The sequence below is a fragment of the Phascolarctos cinereus genome, unplaced genomic scaffold (assembly GCF_003287225.1).
Source record: "Phascolarctos cinereus isolate Bilbo 61053 unplaced genomic scaffold, phaCin_HiC Scaffold_4;HRSCAF=312, whole genome shotgun sequence".
NCBI classification, from domain to species: domain Eukaryota; kingdom Metazoa; phylum Chordata; class Mammalia; order Diprotodontia; family Phascolarctidae; genus Phascolarctos; species Phascolarctos cinereus.
Window position 1 is genome coordinate 657,260,586 of NW_027555847.1, and position 26,185 is coordinate 657,286,770.

Consider the following 26,185-nt stretch of genomic DNA (forward strand, 5'->3'; position numbering starts at 1 on the left):
GGCTCCTTCCTTACTGCCTAAAGACATGCTCAGCTCTCTCCTATATGTCCTTTGACCCTGATGCCTCCTCAAGCTATTATTTTATCTCTTTTTGCTGCTACACCACCCACACACTTTTCAACCTCTTGAATTTCGGCTTTTATTCCCACCACTCTAATGAAACAGCTCTCCAGTGTCACCTGCAACCTCCCATGTAATGCCCTTTTAAAAAGTCCTCTTTCTTTCTTCCTTCTTTGTGGCATTTGACACAATTGACCACCCCCTGCTTCTTTATACCCTTGCCTCTCATGTGACATTGCTCTCTCTTGGTTCTTTGTCTATTTTGTTGATCATTTATCCCTGAATCTTAGAGTTGGAAGGGATCTGAGGTTGTCCATTTAACAGGTGTAAGTTGGAATACCCTCTATATGTAACATCTCTGCCAAGCGGTCATATAACTTCTGCTAAAAAACTTTCAAGGAGGGGAAACTGGGATCTGGAGGCAGCCCATTCTATTTTTGGATAGCTCTAATTCTTAGGAAGCTTTCCATTCTATCAAACTGAAATCTGTGTCTTGCAACTTTCACCATTCTCCACTTTCTAGTCTTTGTGGCCAAGCAAAATAAATCTGATTCCTTTTCTTTGACACCTTCCCCCACTCTTTAAATGTGGGAATCCCCTCAAGGCTGTGTCATCAGCCCTCTTTTCTTTATAAACCCTCTCCTTCAGAGAGATCACCTAATTCCATGCCTTCAGTTAATTCATTAATTTTTTTTGAACTCCCTCCCTGAAGCTCTGCCATCTTGATTTTAAGTAAGACCTTACCTGGCCCAACTCTAGCTGACCCCAGACCTCAGAAAAGGCTTTGCTTCCATATCCCATCTAGCCATCTGGATACCCAGGCTACCTTGCCATCCCCCTCTCCCCCCAGCCCTCATCCCTCTTCTCTTTCCATCTCTTACTCTGGGCACAATAGTCATATCAAATATACTACTGCTTTTGGAAAGGCAATATCAATCACTGCTCTGTGGACCAACTCACCATCCCAACATTCCACAGACCAAAACTTCCTATCCTGTCCACCCCTCCCCTATATGTCTTCTCTTCCTCTATTAGACTGTATATTACCTGAGGGCAAATACTGCCTTACTTTTAAAATTTGGATTCCCCAGAGCTTACCACAGTGTCTGGGACATAGTCAATAGACAATAAACATTTATTAAAGACCTACTAATGTGCCAGGCACAAGAAAGTTAAGTGCTGCACATACAAAAAGAGGCAAAAGACAGTCCTGTCCTCAAGGAGCTCACAATGTAATGGTGAGAGACAACAAGAAAACAAAAAATACAAGCTATATATAGGATAAATATGAAATAAGTAAGAGTGGGAAGGCACTAGAATTAAGAGGGGTTGAAAAAGGTTTTCGTAGAAGAAAGGATTGTAGTTGGGATTTAAAGGAAGCCAGGGACACCAGTAGGTGGAGCTGAGGAGAGACAGCATTCCAAGCATATGAGAGACACAGAAAATGCTTGGCATAGACAAAAGGAAGGGAATGGACCAGTGATTTGATTGATATAGGGGATTTCAAAATGAGGAAATTCCCTCTTCCAAAACGGGACAACACCTTCTTTGCAACTTACAGTCTTAGAGAGTTGTCTACTCAAGGCCTGACACATGGTAAGTGCTTAATAAATATCCATCCATTCATAACCTACATACATAGATATCTCTAGCCCTGATTATGCTCCTGAACTGCCATTCTGAATTTCCAATTGCCTAATCTCTCTTGGATAACCAGCTAGAACCTCAAACTTTCCTTCACAATCTCTTCCCATCCATACCTACTACCTACAACCAGGCAGAGAAAAGGAAAAAAATGCCCCATTCTCCCTTTCTCCAGTTTTCCTAGTGTTTAAAGTGGATTTACCATCTATTATATATTTTACCAATAAAGGCCTTCCCCACTCTGGTTTTCTTTTTTGTTTGTTTGTTTTGTTAGGCAATTGGGGTTAAGTGACTTGCCCAGGGTCACACAGCTAGTAAGTATCAAGTATCTGATCTGAGGCCTAATTTGAACTCAGATCCCACTCTGGCTCCACAAATGACTGTCCTTTCACAAACTGCTATCCTTTTTTCTTGCGGCATCTTTATATGTAGCTCTCCCTGACTGCAGGTCTTTGCTGGGTAGCTCATTCAGCTGAGGTGCCTGGGACCTGTTCCTCTCTGAAACTCAACTCCAGATAGCCAATGCTAACTCTCTTGACTCCCAAAGCTCCTCTAGTCTTGGGCCTTGACTGGGCATACTCCCTGCTGGGTTTGTTATCTCCTGTTGGGTAAAAAATTTTACTACAAAAATGTCATATGGGACAATGGTGGTGAGGGAGGAGAATAATACCTTTCCCTCCAGAGAACAATATCCTCTTGAGGGTTGAATTCTTCCAAAGCTGGCTTTCTTCTTAATGGCCCAAACTCACATTCCTTACAGCTGTCTCCTGCCTCAACTGACTAGACTAGTATCATGCTAAGTACTGTCTCTATGCTTAATGGGCAAATAGTGTCACTTCAAAAAGTTACAATGCCCCAGATGAAGAACTGTTCTCTCAAGGATGAGGTTCTTCTTCTGTAGCTCCATAGTTGATTCGCTTTTTCATTTCTACAGGTCACACTCCATAGAATTGTCTTCTGCCTGAAATGGCTGCTCAGAAGGTGTGTTTTGCTTGGTAAAGGGCAACTAGGGTAATGGCAGATCCTTAGGCTCTCTTCCCTTTTAATCCATCAAGCATGATTGAAGAACTTCATCTCACCTCATAAAGGGCCAATAAAATATAGACATTTCTTTGCACTTCATTTAAAACCTTAAAGCCCGGCTGTTTTTTCTTTCTTTTTTTTTTTAAACCAGCCCTTTCATTCCATAATTTCATCAGTTGGGCTAGGAAAGAGAGGGGAATAAATTGATCCGGAATCTTGATATCAGCCCCCCCCATACATAATAAAGGCGGTAATGTTCCTATGCCCCCATGGATTTGCTCTTTAGGTATAGCTTTGTCTCTGTCTCTGTCCAATTCTGCTCATCGGTAGCAGAAAGCAGAAGTTTTAGCATTGGAAAACAAGGAGAATTTGGAAGTTTTGTGGGAAAGTAACCTCTATAAGGATGATGACTAAGTGTAGTCTGCTGTCTAGCAGATATTCATGCTGGCAGGCACACAGAATGCACACCCTCCACTAGAGCAATCTCCAACAAATAGGCAAGTCAAACAAACAGGAAATTAAGTTAAAAAAATTAAGTCTGAGGGCATTAGCTAAACAAGTAGGGGTGCTGTTCCCCTGTGTTCTAAAGTGTCTCTGAGGCAAAGAATCTCTTGCTGGAGATGGAAGATCTTGGGGTTAAAACTCTGAAAGGAACAAGATAGAACATTCTCAGCTGTCCCTCCCTGCCCCCCTCCATCAGTTTGCTGATCCCACAGCTGAGTGTAAGGACTGTTGAACTGTTGAAAGCCTTGGAGTTTTCAACAAAAGAGAGTATGGCAGAGCCCACCCTTCTCCTGAGGAAGAGAAAGTGCTTCGCTAAGGATTTGGCTGAAGCCAGGAGCTGAGAGGTTTTACAATCAAATGCACAGTCAAGTTGTGCTAGCAGTGTCCGTGGGAATAGCATCAACAATTCTGGAAGAGACTATGCACCCATCAGAGACTAGAAGGAGCATCATGATGATATCACTAGTAAATAGAAGCCCTGCAGTGTCAAAAGCATGAATTTCTTCTCCACATATGGACCCTGGCCACACATCTTCCATAGTCGTGTGCCCTTCCACAGTATAACCTAGCAACACATGATCCTTACATGTGTGCCCATCCACCTGCATGTCACATATGTATCTACTCTTCCCACTGATAGTATGTTTTTGTGGGAAAATGCTCTCCAAATCTAAGGGGGAAATGTTTCAGTATCATTATTATTATTTTTTTTACTGTTATCTCATTAAATGTCTTTGTCTTGAATTAATTGTGTCTTCTAGCTGATTATGAAAGGTAAACACATCAGTAGGGCTTATGAACTCTGGTTTTGAATGGATAAGGACCCACAGAGTACCTCAAACCCAGAATAGCCCTGTGAATTGGAGAGCCTCTGGGGGCTTCACGTGAGGATATTCAACATGTGATTTTTTTCAATATTTCTGAGGTTTGTTTTTAATTTTTAGGCAATTGGGGTTAAGTGACTTGCCCAGGGTCACACAGCTAGTAAGTGTCCAGTGTTTGGTCTGAGGCTGGATTTGAACTCAAGTCCTCCTGACTTCAGGGCCGGTGCTCTATCCACTGTGCCACTTAACCGCCCCAATATTTCTGAGTTTAGCTGAAAGTTATTTTCCTTTCAGCTGAATAATAGTAAGGCTGTTTTTTTGTTTTTGCTAAAAACTTTTTCTCCTCTAAGTCCCATTTTGAAACTTTTTTTTAATATATCTTCACTGGAATTGTTTCTTTCAGGTCTAGATTTTGATATCCTTCCCTGGACTTTCCTTTCTCATGACTGGCCCACTGTATGCCATGGAATGCACAAAACATTGTGCTTTTGAATGCTATTGATTATCAATGCATTATGCCTCTTGCCTACAGTAGTATTACACTTCTGTTAATCACTAGTGCTTGAAGTTAATAGTAGTATCAAGATATTGATTACACTGCTGCTTAATTGCATTAGGCATCGAATTGATTGATACTCCCTGTTTTTTCATATTTGAATTGTTGATGTGCACTTTTCAGTTGTTATTGTTACTTGGCATCATGTTTGCATTTGGTTATTGGTTTTACCACTTTTATTACTATATGGCACTGTACACTAGTATGATTACAATCCACATAATTTATTTGCTGAATAAAACTTTAACTAAGATTTGAAAAAGTGGAAGCCAAAACTGAAGAAAAGCATGGTGAAATAATGGACTTAGAGAAATGTGAAGAAGACTTCTCATTTGAGGAATTGATTCTGACTAGAGAAATAAATTCAATAAATATTGAAGGGAGGTATAAGAGATTTGGGGAAATATGAAGTGACTACTCACAGATGCAATTAGGGAGACCCTACTCAATCTTTTTTTTCTGTAAATTGTCCCAAACTGTCAATCATTCAAAAGTTCCTGATGATCGATCACAGAAAGAGCCTGTAAATAGATTGCTGCTGTCTCTCTAAATAGAAAGATTTGCTTAGGTAGTCTGAAATCATAATGGGTAGAGAAAGTTGCCATTGAATGAGCTGAAATGCTTAATAGAGTATGTGAGCTGGCTACTGTACCTACAGATGGTGCTGGGTCTGGCCCACTATATCCAGTTGACCTCATCATACTCGCTGGTCATTTTCTTACCAATCATCTTACCACCCAATGTATACCTTCCGCCTCCCATCCTAATTCTAGGATCATAATCAAATTAATTCTCCTATAGTACTGGCAAGGTATGCCATTTTACTCTCCTGTGTCTTCCCATCACTACTGTAACTTTCCAAACCATAATAACCAGGCTACCATTCCTTCTCTCTCTCTCTCTCCCTCCTAGTTATATTCTACTAGTTACTACCATTGCCAAATACCAATGTTGCTGAGCCTCAGTCAAGTATGTGGGTCACAGTGTCTCAGCAAGGAATTAGCACTCAGCTACAGAAGACAGAAGTGATCCTCAACTGCCTATATCCAAAGAATCTTCGAGACTTAAAGGCTTTTCTAAGATTCGGTGGTTCTTATTACAAATTTATAAAGCACTATTCTGCCATTGCCATTCAATGATCTCAGCTGTGATTATGTGATTGAGGAGAATGATTAGCAGAAGGGCATGGAAGGTCAGTTTCTTTTGAACCCTTTGAAATCCTTCTGAAATTGTTAGATTGTCAAATATGTATAAATTTTTAAAGATATGGCCTGCTGCCTCACACATGCATCACCATTAACCTATGCAGACCCACAAAAGCTCTAGTTGCTAGACTGGCAGAATTGCGAATAGTTCTAAACCAAGAGAGTGACTGCTATCAGAAACCAATGGCATTTGCCAGTAGAGCACATAGTGACAACGAAACTTGTTATCCCATACACAATTGGAATACTCAGCTCTGAAGCGGGCTGTCGCTGAGAAATTCAAAGACCATATATATGGTGCTAAAGTTCAAGAGTGGATGGACAATAATTCACAGATCTACATTTTGAGCAGCACTAAATTGGAAACTGCCTGTGAGACACAGATAGCATCGTTAGCCAGCTATTAGTTGAATATATCTGCCAGGGAAGACTGAGGTGTATACAATTACTCTGAACTGATAGCCATGGAACACTGAAGCTATAGTGCCACTGAAAGAAGGGATATATAGGCTATCTATGATGTCCTGCGATCTGGGTTGCTGTTAAACAGGAGTGTCCCTGAAGGTTTGGGGGACTTCCATCAGAGAAGGTATCATAAGTATATGTGAACCTTGTATCATTGAGCAAATCCTCTCTTCTTCTTTGCGATCATAGCAAAGGACTTCAAGAAATTATACAGGTCAAGAAGTAAGGCAATGAACTTAAGGAACCCAAGACCCAGTCCCTTTAAGGATTGATTCAAGGGCAGAAGTTAGAGTTATGCAATGGAATGCTGAATCAGACTGTACCTGATCCCAGACATGGTACCAGGAAGCAACTGGTGCAATCCAACCATTCTGATGTATGTCCATGAGATATTACATGATGACTTTGGGCATATGAGGCAAGGGAGAATCCAAGAGCCTAATTTATTAACCCAAGGTGGGAGTAGACATCACTAAGAAATTTAAGACCTGCATTCATTATGTTCAAAGAAAACTATCAAAGAAAAGTGCTACCAGTTGCAAATGAAGAATATAAATGCCAGTAAGCCATTGCAGCTTGTATGCACTGACTTAAAAAAAAAAATCCCTAGGAGCAGAAGGTGAAAACATAGCCACATCTTAGTATTGACTGACCATTTCATCAGCATACTCTTTCAGGTACCAGAAAGCTTCTATATTTGCTTAAAGCCTTATGGGAGAACCATTTGCCTGTATATGGATTCCATTCCAAGATCCATTCTGACCAAAAAAGAGATTTTGACAGCAAATTATTTAAGGAAATATTGATTTTGGGCAGGAATTAAGAAATCCAGAACTATACCTTCCCATCCCCAAGGAGACCCATAGCCCAAGTGTTTTAGTTGCACATTGCTGAACACACTAGGGACCCTGAGTCTTGAGAAGACATCTTGGTGGAGTCAATACATGGACTTTTAGTGTGTGTTGTATGCACACACACACACAACACTGCTACAAATGGTGCCAAAACATGTACACCAAACTTCCTAATGCTGGGCAAAATCTATGCCTATGGACTCCTTGTGCTCTGGAGTCTCAGAAGATGGAAAGTATGATGACTCTCAAGCAGCACATTTCTTAACTAAGAGATCAGCTAAAAGAGGCCTCTATCACTTATCTATGAGCTTAGCTCAGAAAATCTTGGATGGAAACATACCATTGCCTAGTGATCAAGTTCATCAAAGTTCACTATCAAGGCCTTCAAGAGGGTTCCACTAAGAAACTTTGGTGTGTAGGCAGTACACGAGATATTGGATTGATTGAAAGTCACCGTACCATACCATAGTTGAGAGAATGGGCAATTCTCCTCTTTACAGAACAACCCCTGAGAGTGGTGGCAGTCCTATAATACAATGTACTGCAACCATCTATTACCTATTGGACAATTCGTTAACTTCCCAGGTAACAAGTGAAAAGAATTAATGGACAGACAGATAAGAGAATCCTGAGAAATGTCTGTTTACCAATTACAGAAAGACTGATAATATATAGGGCTAGATAATAGCTCAGAAGATGTTTCAGACAGGGAAGGAATTATGCATTGGTCCCCACCAGAGAGTCAAGGAACCTTGTCTGAGTTCATCTTGGCTTCATGGGGTCCTCTCTTCAGAGAACAGGGTTGGGCTGAACCAAGATGCGGCACCTTTCAACCATCCTCAAGTGTAGGATTGGGACTAAAGACCAGCAGGTGTCTGGGTGCTTATGGCTGCTTTGGGACATCTAAAAGCTCCGGACATCACAAGGGAAGTGCCAGACCTATTTGGCCAATGACCAAACCTAAATATGATGCTTCAGAGAAATGGGAGAAGCAATTATTTACATAGGCAGATGAAGCTCACTGATGGAGTGTATGCAATGCACGCTCTGTATATAACTGAGAAGCAGAGTGGTACAGGGGCTGAAAGTTGGCCTCAAGGCCAGGAAAACCTGGGTTCAAGACTGGCTTCTCCCACACACTGGCTGTGTGACCCTGGGGAAGTCATTTATTCCCTCTGTGTTCTAAGTAGCTTTCCAAGATTATAATTTGCAGAGAATGTGCTGACTTGTAGAGGAAGTTTCTTCACCTGGGAGTTCCTTATACCACCGAAATCATGAGTCAATTCTCTACCTTTTATACTGTGAGCTATGTTGTTGTGTATTGTACATGACATATTTTGTTATATGATGTTATTGCTATTATAGTATGGTCTATTGATATGAATGTGACACTGATACATAATATTTTTCATGTACTGTTGAAATGTTTTTTAATATGCATTCTAGTATGCAGTGCTCTATTGTAGCATGTTCTATTGCTAATAAGCATATACTGTTTCTGCATGTGACCCATATTTGGGTACTATATTGTTAGGGGTAGGCCTGGCATTGGCACTTTCCTCAGCTTAGTTTTGATTCTGGGATGAAATGAGGCACTCATAAATCATCTAACAGTTAACAAAAGGAGGTTTACTTCTCCCTAACATAGTAAAGATATGCAACAAAGCTCAGTAGCATTTGACGTCTATAGAAGTGTCCCCCTACCATCTCCACATGAAAATTTGACTGTCAGCAGGGCAGGGTGTGGTGACTTGTGTTCTTCAGACATCCACCGAGTCAGAGGGGCCCTGGCTCCACTAGAGTGGGGCTTTTTATAATTTGGCTGGTCAGGAAGCTGTGTGAAGGGAGACAGAGGCCAGTCAAGACCCAGGAACATTTTGTCATACTTTAGGGAAAATTAATCACTGCTGAGACGTGGGGAGAGGGGAGAAACCCTGGTAGATATTGGGACTATCATTCATAAATATATATATATATATATATACACACACACACACACACACAAAATACGGGTATCATATATATGATACATATACACACATATATGTATATATATACATGTGTCTATATATGACACATAATATATATGGTACATGTATTATGTAACACATTAACTTCTGTGTATTGTTTTCTATTAAGGAGACCTCAGTATTCCTGTATGATCTGCAAAATTTTCACTGGGGAAAGATAGAAGGGACGACTCCAAACCTAAAACTGCTTTGATGGTCATATACATACAATAAAGGAAAAAGCAAGGCTAGGTGGCAGAAAGTTATTTTGCTTCCTGGGTTCAACTTTGTCTCTTTGCCTTTGTCCCAGCCTATTCATTAGAAAGGGAAAACTTGAGCCCTAGAGGCAAGCCAGAGAGTTAGAAAGTTCAGTTCAAAGAAAACATTATGTTTGAGGGTACTTGTAAGATTACTAGGAGTTCTTCTGATCTGTGATCTAAAAAACTTGGCACCTGCAGCAAAGAATCTTTGTTGGAGATTCAAGACCTTCTATCTAGGAAAATTCTCCCACTCCGACCCCAGTTTGCTGACGCTGTGGCAATGTATGGTATTTATTATTTTTCCAAAAGAGCTGTCCAAAGCTTTGGAGCTTTCCATTAAAAGGGCATGGCAAAGCCCACTCTTCTTATGAGGAAGAGAAAGCACTATAGTCAAAGACTTTAGCTGAAGTAAGGAGCTGGAAGCAGTTGTGCTTGCCAGCAGTTAGCAGAAACTATGGAATAAGCAGAGCATCAAATAGCAGAGAATATGTCCTGCAGAGCAGTATCTGGGCAGAGACAATGCTTCTGGAAAAGGATAGACATTCACCAGAAACCAGAAGTGAGTAGGACTCACTCAGAAGCAGCATGATATCACCAGAAGACATTAGCAGACTTACACTGTCAGAGGCATGATTTGCCCCTCCATGCATATACTCTGGCCATATCTATTACCTACATGTCTGTGTATGTAAGTATGTGTGTATGTATACACACATATACACACACAAATATATTTGTTCATTCACATGTATTGCCTACTTGTGTGTGCCCCATCACATGCGTAGCCTATGTGTATTTGTGAATGCAGCCCATGTTTATAGGAGAACTGTTTTATTGTTACTTCTTTGCTTTGTGTTCTCTAGCTAACCATTAAAGATAAACACATGAGTGAGGACTCACTAACTATGATTTTTAGTGAAAAGGGATCCACAGAGTATTCAAAGCTCTGGAGCTGGAAAGATCCTCAGAGGCTATCTAATCCAACTCTCCCATTTCATAGATGAAAACTGAGGCTCAGGGAAATTAAGTGATTTACCCAAAGTCACACAGGTAGTAATTATCAGAGGTGGGATTTTAACCCTGGTCCTCCGGTTACCCAAAGCTTTTTCCACTGTATGGTGTTGCCACCTGACCTTGAATATGGCTGTTCTAGTCTGGATGAGCCAACCTGCAAGTTGAAGCACTCCCTGAAGTCCAACACATTCTTTATTCCGGCCAAAGAGGACAACTTGCCAAGCCCTGATTTTGTTCTATTCTCTTCTACCGGACCTTGTCCTATTCTTTCCTGCCTCAATGACTCTGCTCATATTGCTCCACCATGCCTTGAATGGTCTCTCCCAACCTCTCCACATGTGGAAATTATTTCCTTCTTAAAATATCTAATTCAGGTACCACCTCCTCCATGAAGTCTTTTCTGAACTCATCCCAAAGAGAAGTGTCTCCTTTCTCAAATATCTCATGTTTAGAGAAGATAGGGACTCCACCCAGATCACACATGTCCTCCACCCACCCAAAACTAAATCAAACTTTAACTTAAGATCCTTCTCTCTGTCCCTATATGAGGAAAATAGGGAGGGGAGAAGAAGAAGGGGTGCTGTGTTATTTAGTACAGAAGAAAATGCCTTTATAGTAACCACGCTTATGAGCTGACCCTGTATAAAAGGCTTACCACTCTGACCTACTCCTCAGTCTATTTCTGATAAATACACACACACACACACACAAACACACACACATATACACACTTTAGCCATTGATTCTTCCCTCTTTCCAAAGGGAGTTCCGCCAAGGAATACCGACTGCAGGTGGAAGAAAGAACAAAGAGATGGTGGAGATAGGGAATGACTCCAAACTCCTCGTCAGCATAAACCCTGCTCTTTCCCCACCCATTGAGACTACAGGTTGCCACAAGGGTTCAGGCCACACTCCAGTAGGAAAGACCCCAATTTGGGGGCTGGTGACCCTGAAGTCTAGGGCCAGGACTGTGCTGAATTGGAACTACAGAGACAGAGAGTTGATATTGGAGAAAAGAGAGGGGAAGATCTTCTGTGGTTTGGGAGTGACACCTTGTGGCCATAGCCATAAATACATCCTCTGGGTACATTTAGTAGCTCACTGCTTACTGTCCCTGTGTTGGCTACCATTGACCCTTGTCCTCACCCTCAGTGACCTCATGCCCACCCAAATCGTCCCCTGTCCTCCTCCACTGACCTTCTCCCTCTTTCTGAGTCCCAAGTAGAGGCTGCCCCCCAGCCCCAAAACGTACTCCCTCCATCTCACAAGTCACTGAGGAATCACTCTGTGTTGTTCCTCTGGTGATTCAGCATTGGAGCAGACCTGGAGTAGAAGGAAGAGTGAACAAGGGGTCAGGGGCCACCCCCAGAAGACTAGATGAGGTGCTTCCTTCATTTGTGTGTATGAAAGCCTGAGATGGGATTTTGGAGGGGCAGCAAGGTTCCTAGATACTCAGACTGGTGGCCTCAACTTGGCTCTTGGTGTCATTTCTAGGGTAGTCTTTGCTACTGTTTCCCTCTGTCAATTTCTTTCTAGTATCTTGCTTCTTCCCCCAAAATTATCAAAAGGGGTGGCTACCACTCTGGGATTCTTTCCTCCAAATCCCGTTCTATGGGGCTCTACAGTAACCCCCAAGGCCATACGGACCAGCAGGGGTAAGCAGAGCCCTAAGGAAAGAAAGCAACCTATTTACCCATATTTACTCTCAGGAAAATGGTACCATCAATATAGGCAGGAAGGTGGGAGGTTTCCAGAAGTTGTGGAATTTAACATTCATTATTTCTGACCATGAAGATGAAATCCTAAGGACCCCCCCAAACTTGGTGAAATGAAAACTAAATCTGGCTAGATGAGCTAGGTTTGACTCCTGATTCTATAGTACACTACCCTTGACAAGTCATTTAACCTTTTTTGATCTCAGTTTCTCCATTTATAAAATGATGGAGTTGGATCAGATGATTGTTAACATCTTTTCCAGCTCTAAGTTTATGAAACTATGATCCAGAATCCTGATTCACAAGGTCCCTATAGATTGGCAACCCCTCCCCCCAAAAGAATCTTCCTCCCCCTTCTTCACTCCCCACCTGAGACACAGTGGGACCATGAGTGGGAAATTTGCTGCTGTGTGAGATTGGGTTCTTGTACATGTGTACATGCAAGTGTGAGTGTGTGTAGGAGGGTGTCTGAGTATGGATGGATGGATGTGTAATGGTGGGAATGTATGTGGGAGTACATTTGTACTGAAAAAGATCCCTATGCTCTGTCTAGTCTCTTAAGGTGGGTATTCTCAAACTCAGGACTCTCTCTTTTAAATCCATCTCTTTCCCATCATCCCCTGTCCTGCCTTTCCCCTTCAGAATCCCATTCGTTCATTCCCACCACTTCAACTAGCACTTCTATGAAGATGACTCAAATTCATTCATCTCCAGTCCTGATTTCCCTTTTGAACTCCAGACCCACATCTGTAACTGCTTACAAAAGGGCATCTCCACTTGCTTACTCCACCAGCATTTCAAACTCAAAGTGTCTTAAACTGACCTGATTATCCTTTCCCCCAAAACCTCCTCTCCCCACCCCTTGCTCTTACTATTTGTCCTTGATATCAACATTCACCTGGGCTCTCATTCACCTAACCTTGAAGTTACCTTTTATTCTCCTTTCTTCTTCACCTTTCAAATCCAATCAGTTGCTAAGATTCCACTTCCATAATATTTTTTCTATCTCTCCTCTCCCATTCCCACCGATGCCATCCTAATACAGGCCCTCATTTCTGCTCACCTGGACAATTACAACAGCATCCAAATAGATTTTCCTGACTGTCTCTTCATTCTGTTCCATCTTTCACGTGGTTTTAAGACTAATAGTCTAATGTCTCCTAGTCTTAATGTCTCTTATGATCTGGTCATAGCTCTGCTCCCAAATGCCTAATGAGCAAAGCTCAAACTCTTTAACATGGCATCCACCTTTCCTTTCCAGCCTTTCCCTTCCAGTCTTATTTCATAAGAATTCTCTTCTGAGTACTGTCCCTGCTCCAGCCAAATTAGAGCACTGTCTATTCCTTACACATTTCATCACCATGTCATTGCTCTCTCTGTTCCCAAACCTGGAAAGCCCTTTTCTCCCCACCTGTTAAATTCCTACCCAGGCTTAAAGTCTGGCTCAAATGCCACCTCTTCCAGGAAGTCCTTCCTGATATTGCCTATCACTAATGATCTTACCCCCTTAGCCGTCAGGTAGTTCTGTGGATCTCTTTTTCTGCACTTATTATCAATTGCTATGCATTATAGTGATCTCTGCAAGTGTCTTTCCCCTTTTAGACTGTGAGCTTCCTCATCAGGGAAGGGTGTAGTACCTAAACTTTCTATCTCTCCCAACCCTAGCAGAGTGTTATGCACAAATTAGGTGATTAACAAAGATTTGATGAATATAGTTTGAAAGCTGGACTTGAATTCAGGAGTGCCTCTATCACTTTTTGTCTTTGTGACTATGTGCACTTGCAATTCATATAGAACAGCCTCCGTTTATTCCTCGGTAAAATGGGGCTAATAATACCTACCTCAGAGGGTTGTTATGAAGCTCAAAGGAGAGAATGTAAAGAAAGCTCTTGGGAAACCTTAAAGTCTATAGAAATGTGGGTGGCTACTTTTGTGTACGTGCGAGGGTGTTGTTTCTGTGAGGCCTGTGAGTGTCGGTCTTCAGAGGGTGCCCGAGTTTAGGCCGGTAGGAGAGTGTTTGCGTGTCTGTGTGTGAGCAGGAGGGGTGTGAGCGCAGGCAGGCAGGCGCAGGCAGGCAGGCATGCATGGAGACACAGCTGACAGCCTCTCTCACACACTCACCCACGCACAGTCACAGTCACTCACGCTGACACGTGAGCCCCCGCCCCTTTTCCAGAGTCCGGGCACCGGGGTGGGGGGCGCTGTAGAAGAGGCCTCCCCGTCATCCTCCCCTATCCCTGGCTATCCTAAAGTTTCCCCCCAGATTCTGGCCTTCGGGTCACACCTTTCTTGGAAGGGATGGGGGCACTGGAGTGTGTGTATGGGGCACTGGGGACAGGCGAGGCCGGAAGCCTCCCGCTCCACGGCGGCCCCCCTCCATCTGGACAGAAAGCGCAGCGTCCCCGGTCCCCTACGGCCCTGGGCCGCTTCCAGGGGTCGCCCCCTTACCTGTCCGGCGCGGCCTCGGCACAGCAGCAGGATCATCAGCAGCGGCGGCGCCGCCGCGAGCAGCAGCATGGCCAGGTGTCCAGCCCCCGGTCCCCCTGGTCCCCCAGGCCCCCCCCCCCGGCTGATCCCGGCCCCGCCCCCCTAGCCCCACGCTACTGGCGCCTCCTTTCGGACCCAGAGACCATCACCTGCGGCGGTCCGGGCTAGGCTGGGGCCGCCTCTGCTTCCCTCACCTCCGAGGGCCTCCCCAGGGCCGGGATTCCCGTCCCACGCCTGTACCCCCACCCAGTTTGTGTCCCTGTCTCTGTCTGTTTCTGTCTCCCTCTCTTTGTGTCTCTCTCCCTCGGTCTCTGTCTCTCTCTTTGTTACCGGCTCCGCCCCCCCCCGCCCCGCCCCCATCTCCTCGGAGCCGCGGGGTCGGGGCGGAGAACAGAGATAAGGGGAGGAACTGGGAGGGGGCACCCGCCTGTCCTTTGGGGGTGGAGTGCTTGCCAAAGTCTCCTGATTCTCCACTCTTTTATTCCCTGAAGATTTGGGGGGGGGTCAGTGATGGGAGCCCCGCTCCCAGAATGAGGAGCCTGGGGGCGTCATAAAAACGCCGAAAAGGGGGAGGGTCTCTGGTCACGTGGTTTGCTAGGTTTTTTTTTTTCCTCCTCCCCCCACCCCTTTCACTTGAATGCACCACTGTATAGGGATGCCTTGGGGAAAGGGGGAACGGTCTACAGGCGGTGGGGTCAGATCCGGGAGCAGCCCCGGGAGGTGGCTAGCCCTTGGTCACTGGGATTCCTTGGGCCCCTCCCCTAGTAAAAACGTGGGAGTGGGGGAAGAGGGGAGGAATATGGAGGAGGGAGAGTGGGAAAAGGGAGGGGGCATTGTTGCTTCGGACTGTGGTTCCTTCCTCCACCAGAGGCTTTGAATGGAGGGAGTGGTCCCTCACATCCTTAGCCCAGGCCTGCCCCTCAGTCAGCTTTTTCATTTACATTTCCATGGGCCAAGATTAAAGACCAGATTCCCTCAGAAAATCAAATATTAAAAATGTTTTCTTCAGAAATTGCTCCATTTACATGTAAAGTGTGTCCCCACTTCTCCTTCCTCTGTCATTTGCTTCTATTACTGGCCTCTTCCCTCCTATTATTTCTTCCACATCTCTGTCCTCAGGTCCCCAGCCCAGCTCCAGAGAGCTGGGGTGAGGGTGGGGGTGACACATAGGAGCTGTAGAATTGGGGTAATGACCAGGCACAAAGGACAGGGAACATGGGACATAGCATGGAACAGACGTCATGCTTATTATAGCATTTCTGACACTCAAGAGCCCCCAGCCCAGTCTAGCCCAGAGCCCATCAATTGCCTCCTCTACCACTTGATAGGGTCTGGGACAGGTGTGCAGACCTAGCCCTAGGCTCTGGGACTGACCCACACTGGTGACCCTGCTGCTCCTGGACTAGTAAGGGTGGACCCCTGGGGGATGGGGGACACTGTCCTCCCTGTAGAACATGGACTCACATAGGATGAGCCTGAATCTGGGTCTCTGACTGCCTTTTCTGCTTCATGGTTCTCTTCCTGAGTAGTTAAATGAACATCATTTTTGAGATGTAAATGTAGCTGAGCAAGACATAGATGAGATGTAGACATGTCCATGCAAGGAGGCAATCTTGTGAATTAGAGAGATCCCGGGTCTGTCTATCACGTAGAGCTAACTGGTGGCAAGGAAAGTTTCTCCATCAAAGAAGATGACTTACCTGTAACATGTAGGCCAGAAGCTGTTTGGACAGTGCAGAGCGGAGGTGAAACACAGAATGCCTATTCTGTACGTTTATGCTCCTATAATGGTTAAAAATCAGCCTCTCAAGAGACTTATAAGTTACTGAATCCAGTTTTAAGTCATTCTAACAATTTATACGTTTTGTGTCTTTTAGCATTTATTTTGTGTATCAGAAATAAAAACCTGCCTCTTTCCCAATCCTTATCATACATTGAATACCATTCTACACCTCCCTTTTTTGGAGACTGAACCTAACCTTTAAGAATTTTTCTCCTGGGGCATTGGGGAAAATGAATAGTGATCTCACCCCTCTCATTGCAGGCTGGACTTCCCCAGAATTGAACTCAGTCTAGATCAGATGCATGGATCTAGAGTTAATCGGGGGCGCTTTAGGGTAAGGGTGTGTGTGCCTGCCTAGCTCCTTGGGCCCAGCAGTGTTTTTTAATATCCGAACTGATTGATATCTAAGGTCTCTTCTAGCATTAAGTCTTATCATCTAAAGTAGTCCAGAGTGAATAATAGTTGTTATGCCTTTGTAAAGTTACTTCTAAACACTGTACCCTCTTGTTTTCTATTACTTCTGCCCTAAGTAGGAAATCACTTTGAACCCCAAGCTCTACATTAGGAAAATTTTCTTATTATATATTTTCTTATTATAGCCATCTAAAAGTGGAATGGGAAGGTAATGAGCTCCCCATCACTGAGGGTCTTCAATCAAAGTCTGGAGGAATTCCAAGTCAAGGATTCTGTAGGAGGCCCTCAGGTACAGGCTGGAATAGTTCTTCAAGATTCTGCTTTTTGAATCTCAGGCACCCTGTCATTTCAGTGCCTGATCCATATCCACCATGGCCAGAAGGGGGCATGAATGAATGAATGCCCATGGATGCTGGTCAGGACACTTACCACAAGGGTACAATGTGAGAGCCCAGGCAGGGACCTTGGAGATCATCTGGCCCCTCCCCTCTTACCAAGAAAAAGACTGAGGTCCAGAGAGGGAAAATTGACTTGGCCAAGGTCACACAGGAGAGCTAGCACCAGAACACAGATGTCCTGATGTGATTACAGTATCCTTTCCACTGTCACATTTTTTCCCCACTGGGGTCAGAAAACCACTCTTCTTCTAAGTGGGGGGAGGGGTAGTACTACTTTTCATATAGTCGTGGAGTGTAAGCACTCAAAGGGACCTTTACCTCTGATCCCTTGGGTTGCTCTTTATTCTCAAATTAAACGGGAGTTATGCTGACCTAATCCTGTTCCTCAGTGAAGACAGAAAATGTCACTTTCACTCTCATGCATTGTAAAGGAAGAGAAGGGAGAAGTCCAAAGTACTTTGAGTGTCAGAGTGACCAGGCTTAGGCACTTCAGTCAAGTCTCCCCTGAGAGGAACCTTCTGATGGTCTCTGTTTACCACTTCCTTCTTCAGAGATATTAACACTTCACTCCTAGCAGTATGACCCAGAGAAAAACTTCTGGTCCAGCTCCTACCAGCTTTCTTTACACCTGTGGTAATGGTGTAAAGCAGAGGTGTCAAACATTCTGCCAGCAACACACAGGAGAAGTTGAATCAGATCAAAATGTAATTGGCAAATATTTAACGAAATACATAAAGATACAATAAACAGATGACATTACATTTTAAGCCTGTCAATATGCTAGCAGGGATCCTTCTGTATGGATTAGTGGCCCCCGTTTCTATTTGAGTCTGACAACACTGGTGTAAAAGACAAGCAAACAAATATATTGGGGGGGGTGTTAGAAGATGGAGTTAAAAATCTCAATTTCCTTATCCGTTAAATGGGCATAATGACAACTATAGGACTTAACCCTTCCAGGGCTATGGTGAGGAACACATGAGATTGTGATGTTAAATGCTTTGTAAAGCAATATATAAGCATAACCATTTCACTTATTCTCCCGCTAGCTTCCAGTGGCTCTGAGCTCGTATTGATTGTATTTCTACTGATTATGAGTCACCTACCTTAGTCTTAAGGGGTCATTTTTAGTAGACATTGGCAAACCTGCCCCAAACCTGATTTTGTTATCCAGCATACTATCTACCTCTCTTTTTCTTTTCTTTTCTTTTTTTTTTTAGGCAATTGAGTTTAAGTGACTTGCCCAGGGTCACAGAGCTAGGAAGTATTATGTGTCTGAGATCAGATTTGAACTCAGGTCCTCCTGACTCCAGGGCTGGTGCTCTATCCACTGTGCCACCTAGCTGCCCCCACACTATCTACCTCTCTCAGCTTCTTGGTGTTCAGCAGGGCAAGACCATGTGATATAGCACTGGACATAGAGTCAGGGAGAGGAGTTCAAATCTGGCCCCAGACATTTAATGGCTATGTGACCTTGACCATGTCACTTGATCTCTGTCTACCTCAGTTTCCTCACCTGTAAAATGAGGATATTAATAGTACCTCCCTCCCAGGGTTGTTTTGAGGATAAACCAAGATAATATTTGTAAAGTGCTTTGCATACTTCAAAGCACTATATGGATGCTAGCTATTATTCACAGATTTGATATGATTGCCTTCCCCATCTTCATACAAGTTGATGATAAAAACCTTGAATAAGATGAAGCAATAGATAAGAGGCTTTAAGGGCCACAGCTAAAAGCTTTTGAATAGATTTATGAAGGGTCTGTAATCGACACTTTTTTGGGGTCTGGTTGTCCTTCATTCTTGAAGAGGACCAAAATGACATCACTAGGTTGGAGTCAAGATACAGTATGTCTGACTGAGGCTGATCAGACCAATATGAGCTCTGAATGCCCTACCACAGGTCAGGCACAAATAGTCCATATGAACATTTGGAGTGGAGATGTTTCTAAATTTGTGCATCTCATGTTTCTTTTGAGCTACTGCAATTCTACTTTGTTCATAGAGCGCAGAGCCTTCTTTGAGGCAGACAGGCCATGCTAAACAGTGCTTTGCCAGTGTCTCCCATGTCATGCAATCAATTCCAAAGTTCTTCAGAGAGACCTTGAAGGGATCTTCTGATCACCATGTGAGCGCCTTCCTTGTGTAAAATTCTCTATAAAAAAGTCTTTTGGGCAAACGTACATCTGGCATTTGAACAATGTGGCCAGTCCATCAGAGTTTCACTCTTTGTAGCAGAGTTTCAACGGTTGGCAGCTCAGCTCTTGAGAAGACCTCAGTGTCCTGTGTCTTATCCTGCCTGACGATCTTCAGAATCTTCCTAAGACAATTCAAATGGAAGATTCGGTTCCTGACATGGCACTGCTATACTGTCCAGGTTTCACAGACATACAGCAATGAGGTCAGCACAACAGCTCTATAGACCTTCAGTTTGGTAGGCAGTCTAATACCTGTTCTCTCCCACACTTCCCTTTGCAGCCTCCCAAACACTGAGCTAGCTCTGGCAGTGTGTGTGTCAACCTCATCATCTATGTGTACAGTGCTGGAAAGTCTACTGCCAAGATAAATGAACTTCTCCACAGCATTCAATATTTCTCCATTTGCTGTAACATATGGTGCCACGTGTGGATGGTAGGGTGCTGGCTGGTGGAGAACCTGTGTTTTCTTGGTGTTAATTGTTAGGCCAAAATGTGCACAACTGACAGAGAATCAATCTGTACTTTGTTGCTTCATGGCCCCAGAGGCTGCACTGAGTGCACAATCATCTGGGAACAAAAAGTCATGCACCAACTCTCTTTCCACCACTTGACACTTGTTTTGGGAGGTAACATTATTCAGTTGGCCCTAAGTCTGCACAGAAGTGCTATTATCCAGCCCACATTTCTGCCTTTGTCCAAAGGATAGCAAGATTAACAATGATCAACCCTGATTCTTGAGGACTAAGGATGAAAAAATCTACCTACTTCCTTTCTTTTTAAATTTTATTTATTTTATTTTTTTAATTTATGGAATAAAACAAGCACTTACATAACATAGCATAATTTTTTTTTAAAAAAAGATGATCGCTCATGAAATTGCAAATCTATTATGTACAACCTGATATTCCTTATAAACATATAGTAGTTGTCACGTACATTTCTTTTTTTTTTCTTTCCTCCCCTTGTTCTGTCCTAGAGATGTCTACCATTGGACACAAACAGGTGTGTGAGTGTGTGTGTATATACACACATATAGTCAAATATATATAGTCAAAATGACTTAGTCGCTCAGAGTTGTTCTTAAAACATATTGCTGTTGTTATATACAACATTTTCTTGGTTCTGCTCATTTTGTTCTTTATTATTTCATGCAAGTTTATCCATGTTTTTCTAAAATCAAAGAGCTCATCATTTTGTATAGCACAGTAGTATTTCATTGTGATCATATCCCACAACTTGTTCAGCCATTCCCCAATTGACAGGCATCCCCTCCATTTCCAGTTCCTTGCCACCACAAAGAGAGCTGCTATAAATATTTTAGAACATATTGGTTCTTTTCCTTTTTCCCTAATCATCTTTGGAAATAGACCTAGTAGTGGTATTGCTGGGACAAAGGGTATAGGCAGTTTAATAACTTTTTGGGGGGTAATTCTAGATTATTCTCCAAAATGGTTGGATCTGTTCCTTTTTTTTGGGCTACCTACTAACTGATGAGGAGATGATGCAGTATGTGACACATTTTTCTGGGCCTGTCTAATATGGGAATTTGTTTTGCTGGACCATGCTTGTTTGTTACAAGGTGTTTTGTTTTTCTTTTTCTTTTCTGGGGGAGAAGGGAGGGAGAGAAAAATAAATACTTGATAATTGGAAAAAATCAATTTTTAAAAAGATATCAAGAGAACGTGTCAAATGCTTTGTTGAAATTCAGATGCTCCATGCCATGTCCATGACATTTCTTCACTAAATTGGTCTGATGACTCCATCACAGATGGCAATGAGGTGAGTTTGATATGACTTTTTGGACCTGTTTTGACTGGGTAGTAATCATGGCATTATCTTATAAGTGCTTTAAACCAGCTGCTTAATACTTCATTTTGAAATTTTGCTGAGGATTGACATCAAGATTATAATGTGATTTCTAATATAAACTGTATGTGGCATAGCCACCCATTCTTATTCTGAACTACTTCACTCTTCCCAACCTGCATTCCCATTGGCAAGTCTGGGGTGCCCACGAATATGCGTTTTGCTACAATCCAAACTTTCTCCCTCAGGGCTCTAGGGGTAACCTTGTTGTATGGGGAAAAACATTGCTATTACTTGCCACTATAGTTCCAAGGCTCCATCAGTGTGCTTCCCGTTTATTCAAAATCAGTCACCATAATACCATTAACTCAAATACAAAACATTTACTCAACAATAAGATTTTTAAAAATTACTTACCAGTAGGCAAAAGCAGGAATAATCATAACATTTACTTTATAAAAGACAAAAGCAGGAATAACCAAAACATTTACTCATCAGTGGACAAAAGCAGAAAGAAGTGTAACATTTATTTAATAGACTACAAAAGCAGCAATAATCATAACATTGACTCAATAGAAGGCCTGAGCAAGAATAATTACAATATGATAGTCCATCTGCAAACCTGTGCCATACTCTTCCATCGATATGCAGTGTCTGTGGGGCAGCATGCATATACACTTACAGAAACCTAGCATGAACAGGGAGACCCACATGCCTTAAGCCATTCACAATGCAGGATTTGACGTCCTTGGTCTCTCCAGGGACAATCTATACTCATAAAGCCATTGCTAACTCTTTCCCTTCTGGTCCTTGCTGCTCTCCTGCTGAGTAAAGCTGCTTTTCTTCTACTCTTGAACCAACGAACACTGACAAGCTCTTTTAACTCACAGTCACCCTCCACAGGGTTCTGTGGAAAGTGTTGACCTCTTACAGTGACAAGCAGTTCTGTTAAGCTAGAGAACTACCAAATGCCTGCAAATAGTAGAGGAGTTGGCTTTTTTCCAATTATCTCAAGTCTCTTATCCCAGCAAAGCCAAGTTTCTAGCACAACAGTTGCAAAGTCTATCTGTCCCACATCTGTTTCTTACTCTTAAACCAGAGAGAACAGTGGATGGCAAAACAGGCAATTCTGAGAGGTTTCCCCTCTTTTATCTGTAGATGGCACTAGGGAGTAATAACCCCAATACCTCTTCCCACAGCTGCAGGATTCATTTCTCAGCCAATGAACTTCTTCTTCTTCTTCTTTTTTTTTTTTGCAATTATGTAGAACATTCCCATATTAGTCATTTTTGTACAAGATGACTTCTTGAATAAAAGAAAAAAAAACCAGAAAGAAATTGAAAAACAGCATACTTCAGTCTGTATTCAATCAATATCCATTCTTTCTCTGTAGGCAGATAGTATGATTCACTATGTCTCCTTTGGGATTGTCTTGGATTATTGTATTACTGAGAATAGCTAAGTCATTCACAGGTCTTCATCGAACTATGTTGCTGTTACCATGTACAACATTCTCCTGGCTCTTCTCACTTCACTATGCATCAGTTCATGTAATTCTTTCCAGGTTTTTCTGAAATCATTCTGCTTGTAATTTCTTATAGCACAATAACATTCCATTACAATCATATGTCACAGCTTGTTTAGCCATTCCCCAATAGATAGACATCCCTTTGATTTCCAATTCTTAGCCTCCACAAAAAGAGCTGCTATCAATATTTTTTTACTAATAGGTCCTTTTCCCTTTTTTGAGATTTCTTTAGGACACAGACCTAGCAGTGGTATTGCTGGATCAAAGAGTATGCACAGTTTTATAGCCCTTTGGTCATAGTTCCCAATTGCTCTCCAGAATGGTTGGATCAGTTCACAACTCCACCAACAGTGTATTAGTGTCCCAGTTTTCCCATATCCCCTCCAACATCCAACATTTTCCTTTTTTGTCATATTAGCCACTCTGATAGGTGTAAGGTGGTACCTCAGAGTTGTTTCAATTTGCATTTCTCTGATCAATAATAAGTTGGAGCATTTTTTCATATGACTATAGCTTTGATTTCTTTGTCTGAAAACTACCTGTTCACATCCTTTGACCATTTATCAATTGGGGAATGACTTGTATTTTTATAAATTTGGCTCAGTTCACTATATATTTGAGAAACAAGGCCTTAATCAGAGATACTTGGTGCAAAAAATTTCCCCCCAGTTTTCTGCTTTCTCTATAATTTTGGTTGCATTGGTTTTGTTTGTGCAACTGTTATATTTAGAAAATCCTAGAGAATCAACTAAAGAGCTACTTGAAATTATTAACAACTTTAGCAGAGTTGCAGGATACAAAATATACCCACATAAATCATCAGCATTTCTGTATATTACTGACAAAGTTCAGCAGCAGGAGATAGAGAAATTCCATTTAAAATTACCATAGACAGTATAAAATACTTGAGAGTCTATCTGCCAATGCAAACCCAGGAACTATATGAACACAACTATAAAACACTTTTCACACAAATAAAGTAAGATCTAAACAATTGGAAAACTATTAACTGCCCATGGGTAGGCTGAGCCAATACAATAAAAATGACAATTCTACCTAAATTAATCTATTTATTCAGTGCCATACCAATCAAACTATCAAAATTTATTTTATAGAGCTAGAAAAAGTAGGAACAAAATTCATGTGGAAGAACAAAAGCTCAAGGATATCAAGGGAATCAATAAAAAAATGCGAAAGAAGGTGGTCTAGCTGTATCAGATGTCAAACTGTATTATAAAGTTGGTAATTGTAAAAAACAATCTGGCACTAGCTAAGAAAAAGAGTGGTAGTAGAATAGATTAGGTACATATTACATTATAGTAAGTGATCATAGTAATCTAGTACATGATAAACCCCAAGATCCAAGCTTTTGGAACAAACACTCAATATTTGACAAAAACTTCTGGGAAAACTGGAAAGCAGTATGGCAAAGGTACTAGGTATAGACCAATATCTCACACCATATACCAAAATAAAGTCAAAATGGGCACATGATTTACACCCAATGGGTGTAAATTAAGAGAGCGTGGAAGAATTTATCTGTCAGATTTATGGATAAGGGAAGAATTTAGGACCAAAGAAGATATAGAGAGCATTACAAAATATAAAATAATTTTTATTACATAAAATTAAAAAGCCAGTGAACTTCTTACACTTCTTACAGCTGCTCAAACCTTGCTCCATCCAACCAACAAAGCAATTTCTACTTCTAAGTCAGCAAGTTCCCAGCAACACTTGTGAAGGAGTCAGCTAAGTCAGTTGGAAACATTTTTTTTCCCTTATAGCTTATTCTTAAAGAGTCTCTTCCTTCTAGTTTTTTTAATTCTAACGCCTCAAGTTAAAGACTCTCAGTGGTCAGTGATTTACATTTACATTACCTACATGACCTGTAGGGAGTATTGCCGTGTTTGCCCATATAGGGTTATGTGTGTCCACATTGGTCTGTCCAGATGCGGCTCACAGGGAGACTCATAGACTTTTCTAGAGTCTCTTCCACTTGCCTTTATTAATTGATTCCTGCCAGGAGGAGAAGCAGGACATTGAGGTCAGAGGCTGGCCACTCTGCTCTCCTTGGAGAGAAGGTGCTGGGCTAGAATGGTATCTATCTCCCCCCTCCCCCATATTGTTAGTCTAGGGAAGTTGATTTTTAGATTCAAGCTGAGTTCCTCATTGTTGTTACCTAATGGAGAAGGAGTACCCCAAGCTACATATCCAAAGTTTGATTCCCTTTTTGCCAAATGTGTTCAGAGCACTGGGCAGAAGACAGGAAGATCTGAGTTAAAGTCTGGTCTCAGACACTGTGTCGCCCTGAACAAGTCTCTTAACCTTTGTTTGCCTCAGTTTCCTCAATTGTAAATGGGGGTAACTATCCAAGAATCTCTACAAGATTGCTGTGAGGATCAAATGAGATATTTGTAGTAAATGTTTAAGGCAGTACCTGGTAGGTGCTGTGTACATACTGATTCCCTTCCCTTCCCTTCCCAAATGCCAGTTTCACAAAGGACACATGTGGCAAATAAAAAATAAGCCCATGTATTCAAGCCAATAGCAAACAGAAATTAGAAATGCTATACAGATGAGAATATACCAGACAATACACAGAGTGAATGATCTCTTCCATTGGGAACGATATTTCAGCTCAACTGAGTCTTCTCAGAGACTTTCTCTTCTTTCAGGGCCTGAAAAGACTCTGTAACCACATATCTTCTCTCTCAAAGCTGAAACCAGAATAAGACCTCTCTTCTCCCAAACTCTTTCCATCTCTGATTAGAGTACTGAGTAATCCATCTCCACCAATACAAACAGGCTTTGAGTCATGGGCTGCAGAGGTAAAACTCAATATATCCATCTTTTATCAGGTATAAGCCCAACAATCCTTGTATAATCTTTTCTTAGTCCTCCAAAAGTTATTTGATTTATAATTTTGTCAGTTATAAACTTCAAAACTTAAAAACATTCATATGCAAATAAGATGATGGACCACAATGCCCTGTTGCCATTCTTAATTTAGTCAGTCAATAAATAATATTAATTAATATTCAAGGTGCCTAAAGAAGGAGGAGATACCAGAAGAATAAAAAACATCTTAGAGAGAGAGAGGGAGAAAGTATCAACAGCTACTGACTAGAGGAGGAGTAGAGCATAGTAGAGATTAAGCGGGTTTTCACCAGGGCTATTCAACAGTGGACCACATCTATACCATTTTGCAAGTGACTGAAAGATATGGAGAACATAAGACCTCACTGTGCCCATTATCTGTTGATCAGAAAAAAATTTTTTGATTGAGTAGAACAAAATGCCATATTAAAATCTCTTTTCTGACAAGCTGTCTGTCTCTGTTGAGATTATATAGAGCTCCTTTTGATTTCTGCAAGTAACAAGATATATGAAAAAGAGCAGTCAAAACTAAGGGAAGGCAAGATGCTCAATGATTTA

The 26,185-nt window shown here is 42.1% G+C and overlaps 1 protein-coding gene across 1 annotated transcript in view; it reads right to left on the reverse strand.

Moving 5' to 3' along the window:
• OLFM2 (olfactomedin 2) overlaps positions 1-14,680 on the reverse strand; it is a 51,585-nt gene extending 36,905 nt beyond the window's left edge. Inside the window, exon 1 of the mRNA XM_020994879.2 lies at positions 14,582-14,680. Within this exon, the coding sequence (XP_020850538.1) occupies positions 14,582-14,650 (69 nt within the window). The 5' untranslated portion in view covers positions 14,651-14,680. The remainder of the gene's footprint in view (positions 1-14,581) is intronic.
• Positions 14,681-26,185: the final 11,505 nt, after the last annotated feature.